This window comes from Tachyglossus aculeatus, chromosome 22, assembly GCF_015852505.1.
Source record: "Tachyglossus aculeatus isolate mTacAcu1 chromosome 22, mTacAcu1.pri, whole genome shotgun sequence".
Lineage (NCBI taxonomy): Eukaryota > Metazoa > Chordata > Mammalia > Monotremata > Tachyglossidae > Tachyglossus > Tachyglossus aculeatus.
This window is the reverse complement of record NC_052087.1, coordinates 41,083,537-41,110,266: the sequence shown is the minus strand read 5'-3', so window position 1 is coordinate 41,110,266 and position 26,730 is coordinate 41,083,537. Positions and strand designations below refer to the sequence as shown.

Genomic DNA, 26,730 nt, shown 5'->3' with positions numbered 1-26,730 from the left:
TGGAGCCATGGGCGTATCAGGGGGCGTATCCAGCGGCAAGGGGGCATGGCCTAGGCAAGGGGGCAGGGCATTCATTCATTCATTCATTCATTCATTCATTCATTCAATCGCATTTATTGAGCGCTTACTGTGTGCAGAGCACTGTACTAAGCGCTTGGGAAGTACAAGTTGGCAACATATAGAGACGGTCCCTACCCAACAACAGGCTCACAGTCTAGAAAGGGGAGACAGACAACAAAACAAAACACGCAGACAGGTGTCAAAATGAAGCAGCATGGCATACTGGAGATCAGAAGGACCTGGGTTCTAATCCCACTCCGTCTGCTGGGTGACCTGGGGCAAATCACTTCACTTCTCTGGGCCTCAGTTACCTCGTCTGCAAAATGGGGATTAAGACTGTGAGCCCCCTGTGGGACAGGAGACTGTGTCCAACCTGATTAACTTGTGGCTGTCACCGCGCTAATTCATTTCATTCATTCATTCAATCGTATTTATTGAGCGCTTACTGTGTGCAGAGCACTGTACTAGGCGCTTGGGAAGTACAAGTTGGCAACATATAGAGACGGTCCCTACCCAACAGTGGGCTCACAGTCTAGAAGGGGGAGACAGGGAACAAAACAAAACATATTAACAAAATAAAATATATAGAATATGTACAAGCAAAATAGAGCAATTAATATGTACAAACATATATACATATATACAGGTGCTTAGAACAGTGCTTGGCATATAGTAAGTATTTAACATACTTTTAAAAGAGAGACGTGTGATTTTAGGAGGGTTTTGAAGGTGGGGAGAAGGGTGGACTGTCTGATACTGTCTGGAATGGCCTCCCTCTTTCCATCCGCCAAGCTAGCTCTCTTCCTCCCTTCAAGGCCCTACTGAGAGCTCACCTCCTCCAGGAGGCCTTCCCACACTGAGCCCGTTCCTTCCTCTCCCCCTCGTCCCCCTCTCCATCCCCCCATCTTACCTCTTTCCCTTCCCCACAGCACCTGTATAGATGTATATATGTTTGTACAGATTTATTACTCTATTTATTTATTTATTTTACTTGTACATATCTATTCTATTTATTTTATTTTGTTAGTATGTTTGGTTTTGTTCTCTGTCTCCCCTTTCTAGACTGTGAGCCTGTTGTTGGGTAGGGACCGTCTCTATATGTTGCCAACTTGTACTTTCCAAGCGCTTAGTACAGTGCTCTGCACACAGTAAGCGCTCAATAAATACGATTGAATGAATGAATGAAGAGAGTTGGTGGACACGTTCGCTGTGCAGAACAAGCGTTCTCCACAGGACCGGACAGGGGCTGAGGGGGCGTGGCCTGTGTAGGGGGCGGGGCCCGCGTTGGAGCCTTGGCCTATCAGGGGGCGCGGCCAGCGGCGAGGGGCGTGGCCTAAGCAGTGGGAGGAGCCGCGGTGGAGCCTTGGCCTATCAGGGGGCGCGGCCAGCGGCGAAAGGGCGGGGCCTGATCAGGGGGCGGGGCCCTCGGTAGACCCGTGGCCTATCGGGGGCGCAGCCAGCGGCGAAGGGGCGTGACCTACGCAGTGGGCGGGGCCCGCGGGGAGCCTTGGCCTATCGGGGGCGTGGCCAGAGACAAAGGAGGGCGTGGCCTATGCAGGAGGCGGGGCCGCGGCGGAGCCTTGGGATCATCAAGGGGCGTGTCCGTGGGCGTGGCCTAGGGCACGGGGCCGTGCAACGGCGAAGGGGCGTGGCCTACGAAGTGGACGGGGCCCGCGGTGGAGACTTGGCGTATCAGGGGGCGCGGCCAGCGGCGAAGGGGGCGTGGCCTGCGCAAGGGGCGGGACCCGCAGTGGAGCCTTGGCCTTTCAGGGGGCGCGGCCAGCGGCGAAGGGGGCGTGGCCTAAGCAGTGGTCGAGGCCCGCGGTGGGGCCTTGGCCTATCTTGGGGCGTGGCCAGCGGCGATGTGGGCGTGGTCGAAGTAGGGGCGGGGCCCGCGGTGAAGCACTGGCATTTCAGGATGCGCGTCCTGCGGTTAAGGGGGCGTGGCCCGCGGGTGGGGCAGTGGGCGTGACTTGATCTTAGGGGCCTATTAGGGGGTGCGGCCAGGGATGAAGGGGCGTGGTCAACGCAGTGGGCGGGGCCCGAGGTAGAGCCTTGACCTAGCAGGGGTGCGGCCAGTGCGAAGGGGCGTGGCCTATTCAGTGGGCGAGGCCCGAGGTGGAGCCTTGGCCTTTGGGGGCGCGGCCAGTGGCGAAGGGGGAGTGGCCTACGCAGGGGGCGGGGCCCGCAATGGCGCCTTGCCCTATTAGGGGGCGCGGCCAGTGGCGAGGGAGGCGTGGCCTACGCAGCGGGTGGGGCCGCGAGCGAACCTTGGGCTCATCAGGGGGCGAGCCCATGGGCATGCCTTAGGGCACGGGGCGGGCAAAACGGCGAAGGGGGCGTGGCCTACGCAGGGGGCGTGGCCCGCAATGGCGCCTTGGCCTATCAGGATGCGCGGCCAGCAGAGAAGGGGGCGTGGCCTATTCAGTGGGCGGGGCCCGCGACCGAGACTTTGGCGCTTCAGGGGCGTGTCCGTGGGCGTGGCTTAGGGAATGGGGCGGGCTAAACGGCGAAGGGGGCGTGGCCAATTCAGTGGACGAGGTCCGCGTTGGAGTCTTGGCCTATCAGGAGGCGGGGCCAGCGGCGAAGGGGGCGTGGCCTACTCAGTGGGCGGGGCCCGCGATCGAGCCTTGGGCGCCTCAGGGGGCGTGTCTATGGGCGTGGCTTAGGGCATGAGGCGGGCAAAACGGTGAAAGGGGCGTGGTCTATGCAGTGGGCGGGGCCCGCAGTGGAGCCTTCTATCAGGGGCGCGGCCAGTGGCGAAGGGGGCGTGGCCTACTCAGTGGGCGGGGCCCGCGATCGAACATTGGGCGCATCAGGGGGCGGGTCCGTGGGCGTGGCTTAGGGAACGGGGCGGGACAATAGCGAAGGGGGCGTGGCCTATGACGTGGGCGGGGTCCGCGGCGGAGCCTTGGCCTATCAGGGGGCGCGGCCAGCGGCGAAGGGGGCGTGGCTTGCTCCTGGGGGCGGGGCGATAGGGTGATTGACGGGCGGGCGGGCGGGCGGTGTCGGCAGAGTCGGGTGGGCGGCGGCGGCGGCGGTCGTCGTCCGTCCGTCGTCCGTCCGTCGTCCGTCGCCGGTCCGTCCGGGCCGCCTTAGCGGCGAGGGCCGGGAGCCATGGGCAGCCTGAAGGAAGAGCTGCTGAAGGCCATCTGGCACGCCTTCACCGCCCTCGACCTGGACCGGAGCGGAAAGGTGTCCAAATCCCAGCTCAAGGTGGGACCCGGGGGGCCGAGCCCGGGGGGGGGGGGGAGGGAAACCCTCGAAGCCCTGCTCCAGGCCCATCTCCTCCAAGACGCCTTCCCAGACTAATCCCCCCCTTGCCCTCCTCATCGTCATCATCGTCAATCGTATTTATTGAGCGCTTACTATGTGCAGAGCACTGTGCTAAGCGCTTGGGAAGTCCCTCACTCCCTTCTGCGTCGCCCTGACTCGCCCCCTTTGCTCTCCCCCCTCCCTCGGCACTTCTAATGTTCATTCAGACGCCTTCCCAGACCAATCCCCCCCCCGTTGCCCTCATCTCTCTTCCTCCCTTCAAGGCCCTGCTGAGAGCTCACCTCCTCCAGGAGGCCTTCCCACACTGAGCCCCTTCCTTCCTCTCCCCCTCGTCCCCCTCTCCATCCCCCCCATCTTACCTCCTTCCCTTCCCCACAGCACCTGTATATATGTATATATGTTTGTACAGATTTATTACTCTATTTTACTTGTACATATCTATCCTATTTATTTTATTTTGTTAGTATGTTTGGTTTTGTTCTCTGTCTCCCCCTTGTAGACTGTGAGCCCACTGTTGGGTAGGGACTGTCTCTAGATGTTGCCAATTTGTACTTCCCAAGCGCTTAGTCCAGTGCTCTGCACATAGTAAGCGCTCAATAAATGCGATTGATTGATTGATTGATTCATAATGTTCTTTTAGACTGTGAGCCCACTGTTGGGTAGGGACTGTCTCTATATGCTGCCAATTTGTACTTCCCAAGCGCTTAGTACAGTGCTCTGCACATAGTAAGCGCTCAATAAAAACGATTGATTGATTGATTGATTAATAATATTCTTTTAGACTGTGAGCCCACTGTTGGGTAGGGACTGTCTCTAGATGTTGCCAATTTGTACTTCCCAAGCGCTTAGTACAGTGCTCTGCACGTAGTAAGCGCTCAATAAATACGATTGATTGATTCATAATGTTCTTTTAGACTGTGAGCCCACTGTTGGGTAGGGACTGTCTCTATATGTTGTCAATTTGTATTCCCAAGCGCTTAGTACAGTGCTCTGCACTAGTAAGCGCTCAATAAATACGATTGATTGATAGATTGATTCATAATGTTCTTTTAGACTGTGAGCCCACTGTTGGGTAGGGACTGTCTCTATACGTTGCCAATTTGTACTTCCCAAGCGCTTAGTACGGTGCTCTGCACATAGTAAGCGCTCAATAAATGCGATTGATGATGATGATGATTCATTCATTCAATCGTATTTCCCCCTCCCACCCTCCCTCAGCACATTCATTCATTCATTCATTCAGTCGTGTTTGTTGAGCGCTTACTGGGTGCAGAGCACTGGACTAAGCGCTTGGGAAGCACAAGTTGGCAACAGCGGGCTCACAGTCTAGAAGAGGGAGAGGGAGAACAAAACAAAACATATTAACAGAATAAAATGAATAGAATAAATATGTACAAGTACAATAAATAGAGTAATAAATCCGTACAAACTTATATACATATATACAGGTGCTGTGGGGAAGGGAAGGGGGTAAGGCGGGGGGGATAGACCTAATAGACTGAGCCCCCTCCCCATCCCCCCCGCCTTACCTCCTTCCCCTCCCCACAGCACCTGTATATATGTGTATATGTTTGTACAGCTTTACTACTCTATTTTACTTGTACATATTTATTCTATTTTATTTAGTTAATATGTTTTGTCCTGTCGTCTGTCTCCCCCTCCTAGACTGTGAGCCAGCTGCTGGGTAGGGGCCGTCTCTAGATGTTGCGAACTTGGACTTCCCAAGCGCTTAGTACAGTGCTCTGCACACAGTAAACGCTCAATAAATACGATTGTATGAATAATGGTGGTATTTTGTTAAGCGCTTAGTATGTGCCAGGCACTGTACTAACTGCTGGGGTGGTTACAGGCAAATCGGGTTGGACGCAGTCCCTGTCCCAGATGGGGCTTGCAGCCTCAATCCTCATTTTCCAGCTGAGGGAACTGAGGCCCAGAGAAATAATAATAATAATATTGATGGCATTTATTAAGCGCCTACTGTATGCAAAGCACTGCTCTAAGCACTGGGGAGGTTACAAGGTGATCAGGTTGTCCCACGGGGGGCTCACAGTCTCAACCCCCATTTTACAGATGAGGTAACTGAGGCCCAGAGAAGTGAAGTGACTTGTCCAAAGTCACAACTGACAAGCGGCAGTGCTGGGATTTGAACCCATGACCTCGGACTCCAAAGTCCTTGCTCTTTTCCCTGAGCCATGCTGCTTCTAGAGTAATTCTAGAGAAGTAGAGTGACCTGCCCGAGGTCACACAGCAGACACATGGCAGAGTCGGGATTAGAACCCATGACCTTCTGACTCGCAGGCCTGTGCTTTATCCACTATGCCAATATCTATCATTTTCTTTATTTATACTGATGTTTGTTTCTTTGTTTTGATGTCCGTCTCCCCCAACCCCAGACTGTGAACTCATTGTGAGCGAGGATTGTCTCTATTGCTGTATCATACTTTCCCAAGCGCTTAGTACAGTGCTCTGCACACAGTAAGCACTCAGTAAATACGATTGAATTGAACCACTGATTTTCCCTTGGGACTTGTCTTTGAGCTCAGAATGGGGTGATTTATGGACCCCTCTTAGAGTCGAGAAGAGGTTTCGTTTCCACAGGGAAAGTGGCTAGCCAACTCTGTTGTACTCACCCAACCGCTTAGTACAGTGCTGTGCACACACCAAGCACTCAATAAATAGTTCTAATTGATTACTGCCCACTTTCCTGGGGGAGGGCCCAGTCCTCTTTACCAGGTTGGGCCCCTAAAAATCCTTGTTAATCCTGCGGCCCTGACAAATGTTATACATTCGTATGGGTGGGGGGAAATACTTCCAAAAATCACCTTTAAACACGGTATTCCCCTACCATCAAGAGCAGACTTCGGGAATATCCTTTCAGCCCTCTACTTCTCTCTCCTGATGCTGTGCTGTTACTTCCTGGGTGGAAATTGTGACTAGAGGGTAAAATTCGACCTTCTCGTGTCTGTCTCTGAGTCGCAATCATTTTTCTCTTGCTTTCCTTCCTCCCATTGTCTTATTTGCTAGGGATTTTGCAAAGCCTTTTCTCCCTGTGGCAACTCCAAAAGACCTTGCAGTTAAATCAAGGTACAAAGGAGCAGATAAAGAAATACCTGGAAAGAGAATAGTCCCAGACTGGGGAAAATGGGGAGCTCAGTTTTGAAAATCTGGCAGTGACAGCGTTTCAAGAATGGAAAATAATAGAATCCAGCCATGTGAGTCTTCATACTCATCACGTTGGTCTGAATGTTGAGCGTGTTTTCTTTTACTTCTTTCCCTCCAGAGTGACCTAAGGTTGCTTTGATTTTAAACATCTTTTCACCAAATGAGGTGGAAAAAAAAGCCTCTTGAATTTAACGTCTTTGGGGTATAGTTTTGAGAATCATAATTCGACGAGTTTCAGGTTCCAGATGAGATGTATCCATAGATGCCAACTCCTGGGAATTTCCAGCTCTGGAGATGAAGCTGTTGTTTTTTCCCCCCCCACCAACTTCTGGGGCTGGACTCAGGCATTTCGGGTTTCCAACAATACCTGAGAGCTCCCATGCATGACTGAAAGGAGCGTAGTTTCCCAGTAGGGATAAAAAAGGACATTAGATTGTAGGATCTTTGAGTGCTGTTTTTAGAGTCTACCAACTCTATTGTACTCTCCCAAGTCCGTAGTAATAATAATAATTAATAATTATGGTATTAAGCACTTGGTCAGATACATTTTATTTTATTTTATTTTGTTAGTATGTTTGGTTTTGTTCTCTGTCTCCCCCTTTTAGACTGTGAGCCCACTGTTGGGTAGGGACTGTCTCTATATGTTGCCAACTTGTACTTCCCAAGCGCTTAGTACAGTGCTCTGCACGCAGTAAGCGCTCAATAAATCCGATTGATGATGATACAAGCAAATGGGGTTGGACACAGTCCCTGTCCCGTGTGGGGCTCACAAGCTCAATCCTCATTTTACAGAGAAGTGAAGTGACTTGCCCAGAGTCACACAGCAGACAAGTGGCGGAGTCTGGATTAGAACCCATGACCTTCCAACTCCCAGGCCTGTGCTCTAACCATCGCGCCAGGCTGCTTCTCTACTAAGTACACTCTAGTACAGTGCTTTAGATGGAAGTCCTTTAGACTCTAAGCTCCTTGTGGGCAGGGAGCATGTCTACCAAGAACGTGTCTACCAACCTTGTTATAGTGTACTCTCTCAAGCACTTAATACAGTGCTCTGCACACAGTAAGCACTCAAAAGAAAAGATTGCACAAAGCACTCAAATATTACTGATTGATGATCACATCAACATATTCTGTTTTACTCTCCCAAGCACTTAGAACAATGCTCAGTACACAATAAGTGCTCAATAAATACCATCAATTGATTGATTGTATCTTTCTGGTCAGTCCTGTAAGCCTGCCAGTCACTCCCAAGCTCTGTCTTGTTTGCTCATAGCTAAAACCTTTGGCCTCCACATTCATGATGAAGAGTTGGATCCATCTTGCTTTCCTGTCACACCAGGCTTTTGGGCCAGTGGAAATAGCTCAGTTCTGGAATCAGGAGATCTGAGTTCAAGCTTGCTTGCTGGGATTATGTCATAAATGGTGAGGTTTCTGACTGACACCTCGCTTTCCGTGAAGTGGGCAGGCACAGGAGGAATCCTAAAAAATAGCCGGCTAATGTGGGTGGTGAAAACTGCCGCAGCCGCCAAGGTGAACACCTGCCCAGGGTAAGGTGCTTGGGTCCAGTTTTGGCAGTATGCTGAGGTCTCTTTGTAAATGGGACCTGCTTTAACCAAAACAAAATAAAAAATACTTTTGTCTCTTTCACAGTTTACGCACACCTGGCCTCCACCTCACTCATTGTACTCCCTGCCCGTGTAGGAACACGACTTACAGGTTTAAGAGAGCGTGGGTGGCAGTGAGAACACCTCTATTAGTAGAATCAAAAACTTCCCTCAGGTTCTAGGAGGTCTGTCTGTCATTCTTGATGGGAGACTCTGCTTCCTCACTTTCTCAATTCAAGTAGGTCTCTTTTTGTTTTTCCCCGCCACCTTCTCCTCGTGGCATCCCGCTTCCATTCCTCTCTCCTCCTTTCCTTCCGATTTCATTTCTAAATGAGAACTTCGTCTGTTTGTGTTGAAAACTGCATAATTTGCATCATATAATGCCATGCTCTTAGATGCTTGTGGTCAGCTTTCCAATAATGAGGGGTGATATTCTTGAAGATGTTCTGAATTGTACTATCATTCATTCATTCATTCAATCGTATTTATTGAGCGCTTACTGTGTGCAGAGCACTGTACTAAGCGCTTGGGAAGTATAAGTTGGCAACATATAGAGACGGTTACTATCCAAGTGCTTAGTACAGTGCTCTGTGTACAGTAAGTAGTCAAGTAAATACGATTGAATGAATGAAGACCCCCGTGCTAAGGAAAACTGATGTGCACAACAGTTTCTCTGGACGTGGTATCACATTCTCTCCAGACAGGTGTGTTGTCAAAAGAATGTTTCCTACTTTCCTAAACAGCGTTTTATTGAACATGTAGTAAAGCCCAAATTCATTATCTTGTATCTTCCCCAGTTCTCAGAACAGTGCCTGGTAGACAGTAAGTGCTTAACAAATGTCATTAAAAAACAACAAAAAAAACCCCCAAACCTCCCCTGTTATGGGAGAACTGACCATAAATGAGGAATCGTCTCAGTGTAACCTTCTTGGAGGTCTGTGATTGGCTGGGTGATCTGAATCGTTGCCTGTTTGGAGCTGGTTTAGAGAAGTGCTTAAGGTTTCCATTTGGGTTTAGGTTGGGTTTAGGACTGGGCTTAGGGCCCAGATGTTTGTCTACATTTACCAGCATGCAGGCATGCCCTCCCTTTCATGCTGCCCGAACGAGGCATTGCCGGAGGGAAGTGGCATAGTTTGCCCCATAGCTTTAGAGGTTTCTCTGATAGCTGATTACCACAATCTCTTGCTACAAAGGGACAAACGAAGCCGTTCAATTCCCATGTCTCCTGTAGATACTATAGAAACCTCTTTTATAATGGCCACTGCATTTTTTAAACGTCTTTATTTGGGGTTTTGTCAGCCATTCCTGAGCTTTCAGGGACAGTCGGGGAAAAGTGGCAAGCCGGGGGGGCGATTCCTGGCTGGGGAATTAGGGTGATAAGGGTGGGTGGCTTGTCGGGCTGGGGGGCAGGCAGTGGTAAGGTGCTTGGACAGAGACTGGATATGTGTTGCTAGTAATAAATCAATCAAACAATAATATTTAAGTGCTTACTCTGCAGAGCACTGTGCTAAGCGCTTGGGAAAGTACAATACAGCCGTAAAGATGCCACCTGATAGTCAGTCTATCAATGGTATTTATTGAGCACTGACTGTGTGAAGAGCACTGAAAACGCTTGGGAAAGTGCAATACAACAGAATTAGCAGTCAGGGGATGGAGAATGGAAAAATGTTGTGGGTCCAAAGAGCTCCTTGGCAGTAGGTTTATTTGAGAATAGAGAAAATGTTCAACGTGGGATGAGTTTGCATCTTTTCATGGACAAATTATTCCTAATTACGTCCCACAATTTAAATTCCATATCCATTAAACTTCTGTGAAGGTTCGTTTTGTTGACTGCCAATGCCTCTGGAATTTATAAAGTTTTAAAGATTGTTGTTTGCATAATAACAATAATAGTATTGGTGTTTAAGTGCTTACTAAGTGTCAGGCACTGTTTAATTTCTGGAGCCTTCTGAAGGCTCTGTGAATTAAGGTTGTCCGGCTAACCTAATTACAGGATTTTGGCTTCCAAGGTCTTTCATGTGAGGCACTGCCTCATCTGAGTCAATGGGGAATATGTGGTGCTTCCTGAAATGAAGAAATGATTCTGTGACAGGATTCAAGGGGGTTAAGCAGTTTTCCAAGAGTTGGACATTGCGGCAAACACCCTGTCCGTTCAGTACAGGAAGTGTACTGCAATAGGATATTGGGTTAAATTGCAACTGCTGTTGAGGTAGATAGAAAGAACCCCCTCACCCCCCCCAGACGATTTTTTTTAAGAGGTCTTTTACACTTTGCTTTTGTAAGTGGGTAAGTTAGAACAAGTATCGTGTTAGACAACACAGTTCACAGTCTTTCTCTTTAGAGTGTACGTTCTTTTTAGCTACAAAATAAAATGCCTCTTCGAACTTGGTAGCTAATGTCCTCTCTGGCAAAAATCCATGGGGAAATGTTGGGAAGGAAAGGAGATTTAATTGTGACTTAACATTGTATTCATATTCCTAATCGAAATCCTCCTGCTCACTCACTTCCTGTGTTGGTCAGGTGCCAGGGCCAGTTCTTGGGCTTGAGAGTCTCTATTTTTTTTTTAAATGATGTTTGTTAAGCACTTACTGTGTGCCAGGCAGTGAACTGAGCCCTGGGGTTAGATACAAACTAATCAGGTTGGACACAGTCCCTGTCCCACGTGGGGCACAGGGTCGTAATCCCCATTTTGTAGATAAGGGAACTGAGGCACAGAGAAGTGAAGTGACTTGCCCAGGGTCATACAGCAGACAAGTGGCCGAGCAGGGATTAGTTCCTAGGACTGTCTGACTCCTGGGCCTGTGCTCTATCCATCAGGAAACGTGGTTTCTCGATTTTGAGGAACAGTGCGGTAGCCTTTGCCTTGAGGAGATGAGAACTTGTGCATTTGAAAAAGTATTTCTGAATCTTCGGTGCCATGTCTCGTTCTCCCCATCCCAACACCCCCATGCACATCACCGAGGAGCTCTGACAGTCTTTTCCACTCAAATGAACGTATTTGAGATGAGATTGATGGCACAGTTGGCTTAAAGCAAGAACTCGAAGAACGTCATTGGCAGATCACTACCCTAGACTTATGGTGAAAGGAAAAGAGCTTTGGATGACATTGAGAAATGATCTGGTAATATTACCGCAACAATAATATTTGTCTATTGTATTTGAGTTTTAAGCACTGTGGTAGATTCAAGTTAGGGTGGATACGGTCCCTATTCCACATGGGGCTCGCAGTCTAAGTATTTAATCAGAAGCAACTTCGGACATTTTTCTAGGCCAGCTATTAAAGTTGCTCTGATATGAGGTGCTTCTTGTGGGAAATAAAAATATAGATATGAAAGTTTTTGATATTTTTGTTATGAGATATTTTTATATTTTTGTTATGGAAAAAGGAGGGGACTGGGTGGAAGCAGAACTGAATTTGTAGCACTGTGAATATATTCTTCTGTTTTTCTATTTTGGCACCACTTTGCATTCCTTTAATTTCACATCTGCCTGCTTGCCAATAAGTTCAGTGTGTAATTGCTTCTGCCCTTTTGCAGTCTGACAAAAGTTCAGTTGTACTGTTTCTATTCCCTTTCCTTTAAAAAGTAAATGTGCTATCTCTGGTACGGAAGGACCCGCCTCTCTTTTGAGTCTGTATTTTAGTGGAAATTTAGATTGTGGTATTGGTAGCTCCTCAGTAAGTTCAGTTTTTATCCCTATATTTTATCCCTATATTTCTGGATTTTAAGAGATAATTTGCTAAGAATTTTGTCCGCAGATTTACCAGAAATGATAACATCCTCTAGGCTTTTTATAATCTTCCGAATTATCATCTATGCAAAATGGCTTTAAAAGCATTGAAAGCATTGAAACATTGTTACTGGACTCCAGATTATAAAGACACTAATGGGAATGAGAAACATTTGTAATTTTGGAGTTGGATAATTCTGTAATATTTTTTCCTCATTTTAGAAAAAACGAACCCGTGTTTTCAAACTGCCTGTACTTGCTTTGCTGAATTATCCAAGTATATGCTAAAGCACAAAAAGTTACTGGGAGTGACTTTTAAAGTTGATATAAACTTGATTGCTCTTATACACATTTCATAAGTGCCATCTCAGTATAAATGTAGCAAAACTTAGCGGCGTTTTTAGAAACAAGTTATAGCTTTGCTTTGTATAATTATGGTTTCAGAATGAATTGTGTGCACTCATGCATATCAAGAAAACTACCTCATTTTTTATATGGTTATACTTTTTTATATTTTCCATTTTTAGAAACTTACTCTTTTCGTTATTTTTTTCAAGTAAAATATTGGTTACAATCCTCATGGGGGCCTGAATCGAGGATGGTGCCTAACAAATTTATTGCTTCTTCCACCTAGCTTAAGGATTTATCGAAATGTCAGCCTTTTGTCTTAGTTTTCATAAATGAGTAAAGGCCTTAGATAAAAACATGATCCTGTCCATTTGGTTTGCATGAAAGTAACTTGTTCTGGTGTACCGAGCACTGAATCGGAAGGCGAGACTGGATTTTAGTTTTGACTCTAGCAGTCACTTTGGGTTTGACTTGGGGCAGACCTGTTTAATTTTTATGAACCTTACTTTTTCTCTCTAGTTCATGAAAATAAACCCTCTCCCTCCAAATCTAAAAAATAAAAATATTTAAGTGAGATTTTGGAGTAAATGTGAACATAATATACTTAATTGATGGATTTCTATAGAGTGCGTTTTCACTAAGGAGCATAATCGCTTAATCAACCAATGGTATTCATTCATTCATTCAATCGTATTTATTGAGCGGTTACTGTGTGCAGAGCACTGTACTAAGTGCTTGGAGAGTACAAGTCAGCAACATATAGAGATGGTCCCTACCCAACAATGGGCTATTGAGCGCTTACTGTGTGCAGAGCAGGTAAGATGGGGCAGGGAGAGAATGAGGTGAGAAGGAAGGAAAAAGGGGCTACACTCAAAACCCTTGTTGTACTTTCCTACATTTTGATTTACATATTCTGCTATTAAAGCACTTTTACATTTGTAAATTGTGTCTGTCTCCCACAGCAGATTGTAAGGTACTTGTGGGCAGGCATCGAGAAGCAGCATGGCTCAGTGGAAAGAGCATAGGCTTTGGAGTAAGAGGTCATGGGTTCAAATGCCAGCTCTGCCAATTGTCAGCTGTGTGACTTTGGGAAAATCACAACTTCTCTGGGCCTCAGTTCCCTCATCTGTAAAATGGGGATTAAGACTGTGAGCCTCCGGTGGGACAACCTGATCACCTTGTAAACTCCCCAGCGCTTAGAACAGTGCTTTGCACATAGTAAGTGCTTAATAAATGCCATTATTATTATTATCATATCTCCTACATCTCTTGCATACTCCCAAGTTCTTAGAACATTGCTGTTCACATGGTAGTTGCTCAGTAAATACTCGATTGGAAGAAGGGCTAGGGAGAGAAGAACATAAGAGGAAGGGGGTCAAAGACAGAGGGAGCAAGATGGCCTAGTGAGATGCAGCATGGCGTGGTGGAAAGAACGCCGGCCTGGAGTCAGAAGACCTGGGTTCAAATTATGGCTCTGCTAGTTGCTTCCTGGGTGATTTTGGGCAAGTCACTTCTCCTTGCTTCAGTTTCCTGAGGTGTAAAATGGGGATTAAATACTTTGTCTCCCTCCTACTTAGACTGTGAGCCCCGTGTGGGACAGGGACTGTGTCCAACCATATTGAATTATATCTACCCAGTGCTTAGAACAGTGCTTGACACATAGTAAGTGCTTAACAAATACCACATTAATATCTGTCTCACCTTCAGTCAGTGGTATTTATTGTGTGCAGAGCACTCTACTAAGCACTTGGGAGAATACAATATAGCAGAATTGGTAGACATGTTCCCAGCCCACAGTGAGCTTACAGACTAGAGGGACAGACAGACAGTTAAGATTAATTGTTTTCTCTTTCCTGCGTTGGAATTTTAAGGGGGCTGTTGTGGGCAGGGAACGTGTTTGCCAACTCTGTCGTATTTTACTCTCCCAAGTGCTTAGTACAGTGCTCTGCCCCCAGTAAGTATTTGATAAATACCATTGGAAAGATAGGCAAGAGAAGGACAGTAAGGCCTTTATTAAGCAAATATAAAGTGCCAAGTGCTGGAGTAGCTATAAATTAGCAGACTAGTTACAGTCCCTGTCCCATATGGGTTGCACAATCTATTTTATCCCCATTTTATAGGTGAGGAAACTGGGGTCCACATTGGTTTACTGTTATATTGTATTCTCCGTAGTGCTTGGTACAGTGCTGTGTACACAGTAAGTGCTCAATAAATGCAATTGAATGGGTGAATGAAATATGACTTGCTTAAAGTCACACAGATGGCAGGTGGAAGAACTGGGACTCGAACTCAGGCTTCCTGACTTTGTCAGATGCTCTTTCCACTAGACCATGCTGCCTTCCTCGGCGAAGGGACAGGGAGAGGAAGAAAGTGGTGAGGGGCAGCACTTACTCTCTATGCCATTATTCTAGCAGCCCTGGCCGGGGAGCTGACCTTTTTCTATGGTATTTAAGTAGTTATGTACCAGGCAGTATACTAAGCGCTGGGGTAGATGCAAGTTGCTTAAGTTGGACATAGCCCATATTCCTCTTGGGGCTCACGGTCTTAATCCCCATTGCACAGATGAGGTAACTGAGAAGAGAAGTGACTTCCCCAATGTCACACAGAAGCCAAGTGATGGACAAGTGACTTGAGCTGGGCCAGTTTATGTGAGGCCAGTGTGGCTTTGGGTGGCCCTGGTCCACCTTGCCCCGCATTTCTGTTTGGGCAGAAATAGAAACATGACTACGTCAGGGATGAACCAGTTGATCTGGGGCTGCTTGTGACTTGCTTTCGCTTCCATTCCCCACAGCACCTGTATATATGTATATATGTTTGTACATATTTTTTTTACTCTGTTTATTTATTTATTTTATTTGTACATATCTATTCTATTTATTTTATTTTATTTTGTAAGTATGTTTGGTTTTGTTCTCTGTCTCCCCCTTTTAGACTGTGAGCCCACTGTTAGGTAGGGACTGTCTCTATATGTTGCCAATTTGTACTTCCCAAGCACTTAGTACAGTGCTCTGCACATAGTAAGTGCTCAATAAATACGATTGATGATGATGATGATTCCACTCCCCTATACCCCTCTCCAATCCCCCACGTAGCAAGAGAGGTGTGGGTTGACATGAGCAATTATTTTACTCCCTAGTTCACCCCTCTCATCATGTGAGATGCTTACAGATTTTAGCGTGATTTTTTTAATTGCCCCCTTCACCCCCGCTCCCCCAAGGAAAAGCACAGAGCAGGGGGCAGGAGAGATGCTGAAAAATCAGGACTCATTTTGGAGAAGCAGCATGGTTTAGTGGATAGAGCATGGGCCTGAGAGTAAGAAGGAACTGGGTTCTAAACCCAGCTCTGCCACATGTCTGCTGTGTGACCTTGAGCAGGTCACTTCACTCCTCTGGGCCTCAGTTACCCCATCTGGAAAATGGGGATTAAGACTGTGAGCCCTTTGTGGGGCAGGGACAGTGTCCAACCCAATTACTTTGTATCTATCCCAGTGCTTAGTACAGTGCCTGGCACAGAGTAAGTGCTTAACAAATACCACAATTATTGTAATTATTAATAATAGTAAAATTGGGACTTCTAGTTACCGTGTTTTGAGGAATTGTACAATCAGTGGCATTTATTAAGCTCTTACTGTGTGCAGAGCACTGTTCAAAATGCTTTGGAGAGTGCAATACAAGAGAGTTGGTAGACATGATCCCTGCCCTCAAGGAGTTGCTAATCTAATGCTGCAAGAAATGCAACATTTGGGTTCACATATATGAGAAGTTTCTCCAAATGGGGAGAGAGGGTCACCTGTCAAATCATGAATAATTCATTAATCTCCCCAGCCAGGGTTTGATTGCTTCCCTTAGTACAGTGCTCTGCACACAGTAGGCACTTAGGGAATACCATCGATTGATTGAGAAACAATTATTACACAAATATCAATACAATTCTTTGAATCATTCCCCCATTTAAAAATAGAGAAGTTCCGGAGAACTCTCGGTATTTTTGGCTCATGTTTTTTCCTTTATATGGTGCTGGCCAGGTTTCATTAGGGCGACAAAGCAGGATATCCGAAGGGGCACACCAACAAACAGCTCAATAAATATTGTTGATGCTAATTCGGGGATCACCTATTCCTTAAATCGGTGTCCCCTAAACATTTTGATACCCCATCCACCAGCATTCATGTTCATATCCTCATACTTTGTTGATTACCCCTAACTATAATTTATTTTAAAGTCTGTCTTCCCCACTAGTTGGTAAGATCCTTGAGGGTGGGGATCATGGGATAGTGGATAGAGTCAGAAGGTCATGGGTTCTAATCCTGGCTCTGCCACATGTCTGCTGTGTGACCTTGGGCAAGTCACTTTACTTCTCTGTGCCTCCTTTACCTCATCCGTAAAATGGAGATTGAGGCTAAATGAGGTTTGAGACTGTGAGGCCCATATGGGATAGGGACTGTGTCCAACCCGATTTGTTTGTATCCACCCCAGCACTTAGTACAGTGTTTGGCACATAGTAAAGCACTTAACAAATACCACAATTATTGTTACTTCCTCTATCTTTCTTCCAAGTGCTCTACTCCTACTACGGGCTTAATAAATATCACTGACTGAGTTTAAAGAAGTCACTTAAATGCTGTCTCCTTTTTATCGATTTGAAGCATTGTCTTCGTAGGCCTTGTGAAATTTGTCCTAATAGAAGCCACTTGGAAACTCTTAGGAGTGGGGCAGGGTTGTATGGGAAAATCTGTTTGGCAGTTTGTGGTTAAGTCCAGGTTAACTCTAGTGAGGCCCCTGGGAAAAGATTAAAAAGCAAACAAAAAGTTTGGCAACGTTACACTCTTTAGGGTGTTAGTAAAGGCTCATTTATTTATAGCCTAACTTAATGTTAGTGGTGGTCTTAAGGAAGTTAGAGCAAGAAACAAAGTAAATTGGGGAGAGACATTTTTGGCATGGAAGTGAACTAAGCAAAAATAGTTCATTCTGCCAAAAAGGGGAAGAAAAGAGTTTAGTAATCATGCCAGCACTTGAAGAGTGAACTTTATGGGAGGTGATGTCGTCATCAGTGATAGAAGTCAGTTTTGGGTTTTTTTTCCAAGAAACATCTGAACACCCCAGTGAAAAATTAATTGTAGTTCATTAAAAAAAATCAAAAGTCTGCAACTTGGCACTTACATTTAAGAACTGATTTTTTGTATTCTGCTAACCCCTCTGTTAAAGTAGGTGTAGTTAACACCTCCGCCAGATTAGGCTTTGATAGTCTGTAAATAGAGGCTGGTGTTGCAGTTACTGTGAGAAAAGTCAATCAGTGGTTTTTATGGAGCCCTTCCTCCTCGCAGAACACCTTACTAAGAGGGTACAATACAATAGAGTTGATAAAGGACAGTAATTCTGTCCTTAAGGAGTTTACAGTTTAGGTGGGGAGACAGATTTTAGGTTTACATTGTGGTGTAGAAGAACAAGATCATTGTTCTGTCACTTTAATAGTCACAAGTCACAAAATGCTTAAGTGCAGATTTTCTCCCAAAGGGTTGCTTTGCTTTAAGTAATGTTACAGTATTTGAGATGAGGATGCACTTTTCCTTGTTCCTCTTCAATTGAACTTGTGCTGATTTGGATATTTTTCCCATTCTAGACTCTAAGAAAGAGAGCCACAACTCTATATTCGAAACATTCAGTCACCATTCTTTTTTTAGAGAAATGCAATGTGGGAGGGCCTCAGTTATTTGGAAGGTTTTAACTTGGAAAAACATCCCGAATTATTGCCAAAGGCCAAACTTGGAAAGAGTCTGGAGCCAATGTTCCACCTACGAGGCAGCCGTTTTGTGCCAACATTAAGGTGCATGGAGTGATTGGAGAGAGTGGCCTTATTTTATTTTTTTAATGGTATTTTTTATACGCTTACTATATGCCAGGTACTGTACTAAGCACGGGGGTAGATACAAGCTAATCTGGTTGGTTACAGTCCATGTCCCACACAGTCTTAACCCCCATTGTACAGATGAGGTAACGAGGCACAGTGAAATGACTTGCCCAGGATCCCACAGCAGACACGGGGTGGAGCGGGTGTAGATTCCCAATCTTTCTGACTGTTACCACTGCTGAAGAATGTATTTATTTAGGTTGCGGGCCAGAGTTTTACTTTTTGGTCAGCTCCTTTCATTAATTCTAAGCTTCTCATCAGTGCCGCGATGCTGCTTTTGTCTGCCATTGGTGGCAACTGAGAGGGTACTTGCTAGAGAAACACAGCATGCTTTGTGAGGGTTTGATGACAGTCTTCATGAGTATCAGTCAGTTGAAATTGAATTCTTACTGTGTGTAGAGCACTGTACTAAGCACTTCATTGTGGTATTTATTGGGTGCTTACTGTGCGCAGAGCCCTGTACTAAGTGCTTGGGAGAGTACAAAACAACAACACATTCCCTTCCCACAACAAGCTTACCGTCTAGAGGAGGAGACAGACACTAATATAAATAAATAAATTAAAGCTATGTACATAAGTGCTGTGGACACTTGAGAGGGTACAATGTAACAACAAAGCAGATATATTCCTTGCCCACAACAAGCTTACAGTCTAGACGGGGAGTTAAAGTGCAGTCATAATCACTGTGCACATACTTCCTTAAAACCTGTCATGTGTGTAGAGAAAGATCCTTACGTTGAATAAGATGTGAGACAGAGAATATGAAAATGTTCTATATTTTTGACAGAAGACTTCATCATAAAGACTCCTCACAGACTTCTGTGAGATAGAAATGACCCTCTCTTGTGGATGAACTTGTTAAGAGGTTAACATGAGGTGATGTGGACTTTGACCGGTGTCATTCCTAAAGCAGTGCAGCTAATTAACTTCGGGTTAACCTGTCCAAGGAATTGATGTGATGAAGATGTAATTCATGGATTTATTTCCTTGTTTGGATGTAATGTGAAACAAAGATGTTCCCAGCTGTAGAGAAGCCAACCGGTACTTAACCCAGCTGGATGTTATAACATGCTTTTAAATTGCTGGATGAGCTATTGCCCTTTATGGTCAAGTCTATAAAAACACATTTTCCTCAAACAGTTTTAGTCATAGTGGATTGGTTTAAAGTCACCAAAACAATGAAATTAGGTTTTGATGAGCATTTTTTTCCTTTTGTTTTTTAAGTGGTGCCAAGATACCGTCCCTTCCTCCTCTGCCCCTTTACCAGTCAGCTTTTCATTACTATATCAAAAACTGATTGTAATTTATTTATTTATATTAGTGTCTGTCTCCTTTTCTAGACTGTAAGGTCATGTGGGCAGTTGCCAACTTGTACTTCCCAAGCACTTAGTACAGTGCTCTGCACACAGTAAGCGCTCAATAAATATGATTGATTGTTATATGTTCTATTGTACCCTCAAGTGCTTAGTACAGTGCTCTGCACACAGTAAGTGCCTAGTAAATGTGATTGACTGGCTGGCCCCATCACTTTGTTTTGGAAGGAGTCAAAACACCAGTTCCTTAGGGAAATACGGTAAATCCTTCAAATGATTGTAATTGTCTTTTGTTGTTGTTGTTGTTAATGGTATTTGTTAAGGCGCTTACTATGTGCAAGGCACTGTAATAAGTATTGGGGAAGATACAAGCTAATCAGGTTGGACACGATCCATGTCCCACATGGGGCTCACAGTCTTAATCCCCATTTTACAGATGAGGAAACTGAGGCACAGAGAAGTTGTGATTTGCCGAAGGTCTCACACAATGGAGAAGTGGCGGGGCTGCATTAGAACCCGGTCCTTCCAACTCTCAGGCCCATGCTCTATAATAATAATAATGATGGTATTTGTTAAGCACTTACTATGTGCCAGGCACTGTTGTAATCCACTAGACCATGCTGCTTCTTAAAGCAGAAAAGATTTTCACTGGATGTAAGGAAGAACCTTTTGATTGTCACGGTGACAACCTCAGAAGGGTAATAATAATGATGATGGCATTTGTTAAGCGCTTACTATGTGCAAAGCACTGTTCTAAGCACTGGGGAGGATACAAGGTGATCAGGTTGTCTCACATGGGGCTCACAGCCTTAATCCCCATTTTACAGCCGAGGCAACTGAGGCGTAGAGAAGTGAAATGACTTGTCTAAAGTCACACAGCTGACAAGTGGCAGAGCCGGGATTTAGGTTGCGGAGTTTCCATCATTGGATCTTTAAAGAAAGAACAACTATTTAATGTCCCATGCCAACTTGGAGATTTCACTGCACACTCCCTCCTCCAGATGATTGATGAAAATTCTCCATCCAGAAGAGTGAGCTTGTCTCCTTACCCTTTTGTTTCTTACCTTTTAACTAGTTCTCTGACTATTTTAGAACATTCCCTTCACTCCCCTGAAAACTCAGTTCTTAAAAAACTCTTTGATTTGGAAACTCGTCAAGCCCTTTTGGAAGTCTGCAACGTTAATAGTAAGGGCGTCTGTCATCAGCAACTCAGCCACATGCAAGGTTTCACCTTCTTCAGTGCTTAATCCCTGCCCAAAGGCTGGAGATTGAGGAGTCTTGCAGACTTTGGGGGAGGAGTAGGAGGAGCCAAGTCTCTTGGTGATTTGGCAGGGAACCAGAGAGAAGTTGGTTGAACTGGGCTCCTCAAGGCCCCAGCTCTTTCTTCTTTCTCCGAGATCCCTGTGTTTGTCTCCAGTGGCTACCAATCAATCTGCGCATCAGGCAGAAACTCCTCACCCTGGGCTTCAAGGCTGTCCATCCCCTCGCCCCCTCCTACCTCACCTCCCTTCTCTCCTTCTACTGCCCAGCCCGCAACCTCCGCTCCTCCACCGCCAATCTCCTCACTGTACCTCGTTCTCACCCGTCCCGCCGTCGACCCCCGGCCCACATCATCCCCCGGGCCTGGAATGCCCTCCCTCTGCCCCTCCGCCAAGCTAGCTCTCTTCTTCCCTTCAAGGCCCTGCTGAGAGCTCACCTCCTCCAGGAGGCCTTCCCAGACTGAGCCCCTTCCTTCCTCTCCCCCTCGTCCCCCTCTCCATTCCCCCATCGTACCTCCTTCCCTTCCCCACAGCACCTGTATATATGTATATATTGTTGTACATATTTATTACTCTATTTATTTATTTATCTTGTACATTTCTATCCTATTTATTTTATTTTGTTGGTATGTTTGGTTCTGTTCTCTGTCTCCCCCTTTTAGACTGTGAGCCCACTGTTGGGTAGGGACTGTCTCTATGTGTTGCCAATTTGTACTTCCCGAGCGCTTAGTACAGTGCTCTGCACATAGTAAGCGCTCAATAAATACGATTGATTGATTGATTGATTGATTGTGCCCTCTTATCTCACCTCCCTTCTCTTCTTCTACAACCCTGCCCGCACACTTCACTCTTCTAGTGCTAAACTTTTCACTTGTCCTTCATCTCACCCATCTGGCCGCTGACCCCTAGTCCACATCCTGCCTTGGGCCTGGTCCTCCCTCCCTCCTCAAGTCCTACAGACCCTTACCCTCCCCCCCACCAAAGCCTTATTGAGGACGCACCTCCTCCAAGAGGTCTTCCCAGATTAAGCCCCTCCTTTCCTCTTCTCCCACTGCCTTCTGCCTCGCTCTGACCTTTTTTTATGATGGCATTTATTAAGCGCTTACTATGTGTAAAGCACTGTTCTAAGCGCTGGGGGGATACAAGGTGATCAGGTTGTCCCACGGGGGGCTCACAGTCAACCCCCATTTTACAGATGAGGTAACTGAGGCCCAGAGAAGTTAAGTGATTTGCCCAAGGTCACACAGCTGACAATTGGCGGAGCCAGGATTTGAACCCACGACCACTGACTCCAAAGCCCGTGCTCTTTCCGCTGAGCTACGCTGCTCCCTTTGTTCTTCCCCCATCCCAGCTCCACAGCACTTATGTACATATCTGTCATTTATTTGCTTGAATTGATGTCTGTCTCCCCCACTCTAGACTGTAAGCTTGCTATGGGCAGGGAATGTGTCTGTTTATTGTTCATTAATTAATTAATAATAATAATGGCATTTGTTAAGTGCTTACTTTGTGCAAAGCACTGTTCTAAGCGCTGGGGGGGGAGAGAAGGTGATCAAGTTGCCCCACATGGGGCTCACAGTCTTCATCCCCATTTTACAGAGGAGGGAACTGAGGCCCAGAGAAGTTAAGTGACTTGCCCAATGTCACACAGCAGACATGTGGCGGAGCCGGGATACGAACCCATGTCCTCTGACTCCCAAGCCCGGGCTCTTTCCACTTAGCCACGCCGCTTCTCATTCATTCATTCAATCGTATTTATTGAGTGCTTACTGTGTGCAGAGCACTGTACTAAGCCCTTGGGAAGTACAAGTCGGCAACATCCAGAGACAGTCTTGTCCCAACAAAGGGCTCACAGTCTAGAAGGAGAAGACAGACAACAAAACAAAATATGTAGACAAGTGTCAAAATCGTCAGAACAAATAGAATTAAAGCTATATGCACATCATTAACAAAAGAAATAGAATAGTAAATATGTACAAATAAAATAGAGTAATAAATCTTTACAAATATATATACAAGTGGTGTGGGGAGGGGAAGGAGGTAGGGCGGGGGGATGGGGGGAGGAGAGGAAAAATGGGGCTCAGTCTGGGAAGGCCTCCTGGAGGAGGTGAGCTCTCAGTAGGGCTTTGAAGAGAGGAAGAGAGCAAGCTTGGCGAATGGGCAGAGGGAGGCCATTCCAGGCTAGGGGAAAGACGTGGGCCGGAGGTCGATGGCGGGACAGGCGACAACGAGGTACAGTGAGGAGGTTAGTGGCAGAGGAGCGGAGGGTGCGGGCTGGGCTGGAGAAGGAGAGAAGGGAGATGAGGTAGGAGGGGGAGAGGTGTTCTTCTAGACTGTGAGCCCACTCTTCTAGACTGTGAGCCTGCTATTGTGTAGGGACCGTCTCTATATGTTGCCAACTTGTACTTCCCAAGCGCTTAGTACAGTGCTCTGCACACAGTAAGCACTCAATAAATACGATTGAATGAATGAATGAATGAATAGAGAGCCTTGAAGCCGAGAGTGAGGAGTTTTTGCTTCATAGTTGTATTGTACTCTCCTAAACACTTAGTACAAGTGTTCTGAACACAATAAGCGCTCAATAAATATGAAGGAATGAATGAATGCTCTTTGGTTGTTCTCTCCTTTGTGGCTTTGGATCCTAATTTTCCTTACCCCAAAACCCTGTGTTTGAAGGATATATTTCCCCCATTTCCCTCATTGAGGGAAGCAGCGTGGCTCAGTGGAAAGAGCCTGGTCTTGAGAGTCAGAGGTCATGGGTTCTAATCCCGGCTCTGCCACTTCTTAGCTGTGTGGCTTTGGGCAAGTCACTTAACTTCTCTGTGCCTCAGTTCCCTCATCTGTAAAATGGAGATTAAGATTCTGAGCCCCATGTGGGGCAACCTTGATTACCTTGTATCCCCCTGGTGTTTAGAACAGTGCTTGGCACATAGCAAGTGCTTAACAAATACCAACATTATTATTATTATTATTATTATTGTTATTATTATTATTATTATTTAAATATGTTCTATCCACTAGTTAATCCAGAAACCTCCATCAGGTCAGTAAATGGGCCTGGAGAGCTCATTGTCTTTCCCTTCGTTCCCTTCTCCCATTTCTCCTTTCTCAGTTCTGGCCCCTGAAGTAAGAATAATGGTATTTGTTAAGCACTTACTGTATGTCAAACACTGTTCTAAGCTCTGGAGTAGATACAAGCTAAATGGGTGGGATGCAGTCCCTGTCCCACATGGGGCCCCCAGTCTTAATCCCCATTTTACAGATGAGGTAACTGAGGTACAGAGAAGTCAAGTGACTTGCCTAAGGTTACACAGCAGACAAGTGGCGGAGCTGGGATTAGAACCGAGGTCCTTTTGTCTCCTAGACCCATGCTCTACCCAGTAGCCCACACTGCCCCCCCTCTGACCAGCCAAAGTTGGGAGAAGGGTTGAACTGGAGGGCTCTTGTGAATTAATATGTACTTAGTGAGTTTGTGGATCATCAGTCAATCAGTGGTATTTTTTTTTTTTGTTAAGTGCTTACTGTGTGTCACAAACACTGTTCTAAGTGCTGGGGCAGGTACAAGTGAATTAGGTTGGGCACAGTCCCTGTCCTGCATGGGGCTCACAGTCTAAGTAGGAGGGAGAACAGGACAACTGAGGCATGGAGAAGTTAAGTGACTTGCCCAAGGTCACAAAGCAGCATTTGGCAGAGCTGGGATTAGAACCCAGATCCTCTGATTTCCAAGCCCATGCTCTTTCCAGTAGGCCATGCTGCTTCTGTGAGCTCTAATTGGATGCAGAGCACTGTATTAGTACTTGGTTAAGTACAGTGCGACAGATGTTAGATGCGATCCCTGCCCACAAGAAGCTTGCAGTCTACAGGGGGAGACAGATGATCAAATAATAAATTGTGGATGGGGAAATAGTACATTATAAGGGTATTTACATAAGTGCTAGGAGGATATCAAAGTATATAGCCAAATGTAGAGTCAACAGATGGGAGGGTGGGTAGATGAAATGAGAGCCTAGTAAGGGAAGGCCTCTTGGAGGAGATGTGTGTGGGGAGATAGGTGGACTGAATGTCAACGGGGAGAGGATGTCATAGATTGTAGAAGGGAAGTAGGGTAAAATTACCATTAATAGGATGGAATGATGATGCTGCCAGTGAGAAATCACCTCCATGTCACCAGGCAAAATCAGTGGTGGGATAGATGAGTTTGAGAGAGAATAGGTTGGCGTCAGAGGAGCAGAGTGTGCGGATTGGTGTTCCCTCTCCGGATTTCCAGGACTCTACCAGTCTCAGCTACAGGAGGAAGAGTCAGGCAGAGGCATATCATCATCAATCGTATTTATTGAGCGCTTACTGTGTGTAAAGCACTGTACTAAGCGCTTGTCCATTCCATTCCTAGCTTGGGCAGTGGCTAGCAAGCAGAAGGCAATCTACTGCAAGTCAAAACTCACCTGTGCTGGGCAGTAACAGCACGGAAGAGAGTCGAGGGTGGAGACTCAAGTTTACTGTGGTATTTTTTTGCCAGAAAAACTCTATGGATCCACTACTAGAACGATTGCAGATTCACTTGGGGTGTTCTGGGAGAGATGTGTTCATGGCGTTGCTATGGGTTGGAGATGACTCGATGGCATAAGACAAGACAAGGAGGTCATAGATTATAGAAGAAAAGTAGGGTAAAATTACCATTGTTAGGATGAAATGATGATGCTGCCAGTGAGAAGTCATCTTCACATCACCCACTAAAATAACCATTGTGTTCTGCCTCGTAGGTCCTGTCTCACAATCTGTGCACCGTCCTGAATGTCCCACACGATCCTGTGGCACTGGAGGAGCACTTCAGGGATGATGATGAAGGTCCTGTCTCCAATCAGGGGTACATGCCATACTTAAACAAGTTCATCTTGGAAAAGGTATGCCTCCATTTCCTTGATTTGTTGCCTACCCGCCATTACAGGTATCTCACCAGATGAGTATTCCCCGCAATTCGCTTAGAACAGTGCTTTTCACATAGTAAGCGCTTAAGAAATGCCATCCTTATTAATTCCTTGGGAATGAGTATTCCCCACAATTCCTTGGGAAGTTCAGGTGCGTGGTTTCTAAAAATACCCAGAGGGAGGAGGTATCAGAGACAAGAGATGAACTCGAAATACAGTTGTTTGAATTGATAAAAGTCGGTTTTTGCTAATTCATTCGTTCATTCATTCATTCAATTGTATATATTGAGCATTTACTGTGTGCAGAGCACTGTACTTAGTGCTTGGAAAGTACAATTTGGCAACAGATAGAGACAATCCCTACACAACAATGGGCTCACAGTCTAAAGAAACCCCTGTTTGGGCTTTTGTGTTATGAGTGCCTAGAGGACACAGGTTATCTCTTCGGATTAGGCTCCTAATAGCATCTTGTACAGCATATATTTGTTTTTTTTTTTAGATTCCAATTCTAGACATTTTAAAATAAAATAGGAATGAGGACAAATGAAATTTTGGGCTCTAAAATATTCAAAAACTACAAAGAGTCCAACTTTGGGGAATTTGAAGTAGACAAATAGCTAAAAAAAGAGTGGCAGATCCATGGAATTTAGTAGTCAAAATGCTATTAGGCTCAAAAAAAATTGTGGGGTGGGGGGTTCAATCAATCAATCAATCGTATTTATTGAGCGCTTACTGTGTGCAGAGCATTGTACCAAGCGCTTGGGAAGTACAAGTCAGCAACATATAGAGACAGTCCCTACCCAACAGTGGGCTCACAGTCTAAAAGGGGGAGACAGAGAACAAAACCAAACATACTAACAATATAAAATAAATAGAATAGATATGTACAAGTAAAATAAATAAATAAATAGAGTAATAAATATGTACAAACATATATACATATATACAGAAGCAGTGGGGAAGGGAAGGAGGTTAAAGGGCTTTGTCAGACCAATAGTGAATTTCAGCAGATTGCTCTAGATCTGTTTGTTGGAATTAAAGCATTTTCATTGGCTCTTAATTTGGCTTTTCTGCTACCTTAAAATGTGTATATTCCTGGCTTGTTTATTGAACCCCCTTTTTGGAGCAGGGCACTAGTTTTTCATAATGT

General features: G+C 45.7%; 1 protein-coding gene across 2 annotated transcripts in view; it reads left to right on the top strand.

Annotated features, from left to right (window-relative positions):
• The first annotated feature begins 3,138 nt into the window (after positions 1-3,138).
• SWAP70 (switching B cell complex subunit SWAP70) overlaps positions 3,139-26,730 on the top strand; it is an 87,249-nt gene continuing 63,657 nt past the window's right edge. For both annotated transcript variants that reach the window (XR_005455685.1, XM_038765082.1), the window contains exons 1-2: positions 3,139-3,276; positions 25,416-25,556. Coding sequence is in view for 1 of the 2 variants with exons in the window: in XM_038765082.1 (XP_038621010.1) it covers positions 3,178-3,276; positions 25,416-25,556 (240 nt within the window). In the remaining variant the exon portion in view is untranslated. The remainder of the gene's footprint in view (positions 3,277-25,415; positions 25,557-26,730) is intronic.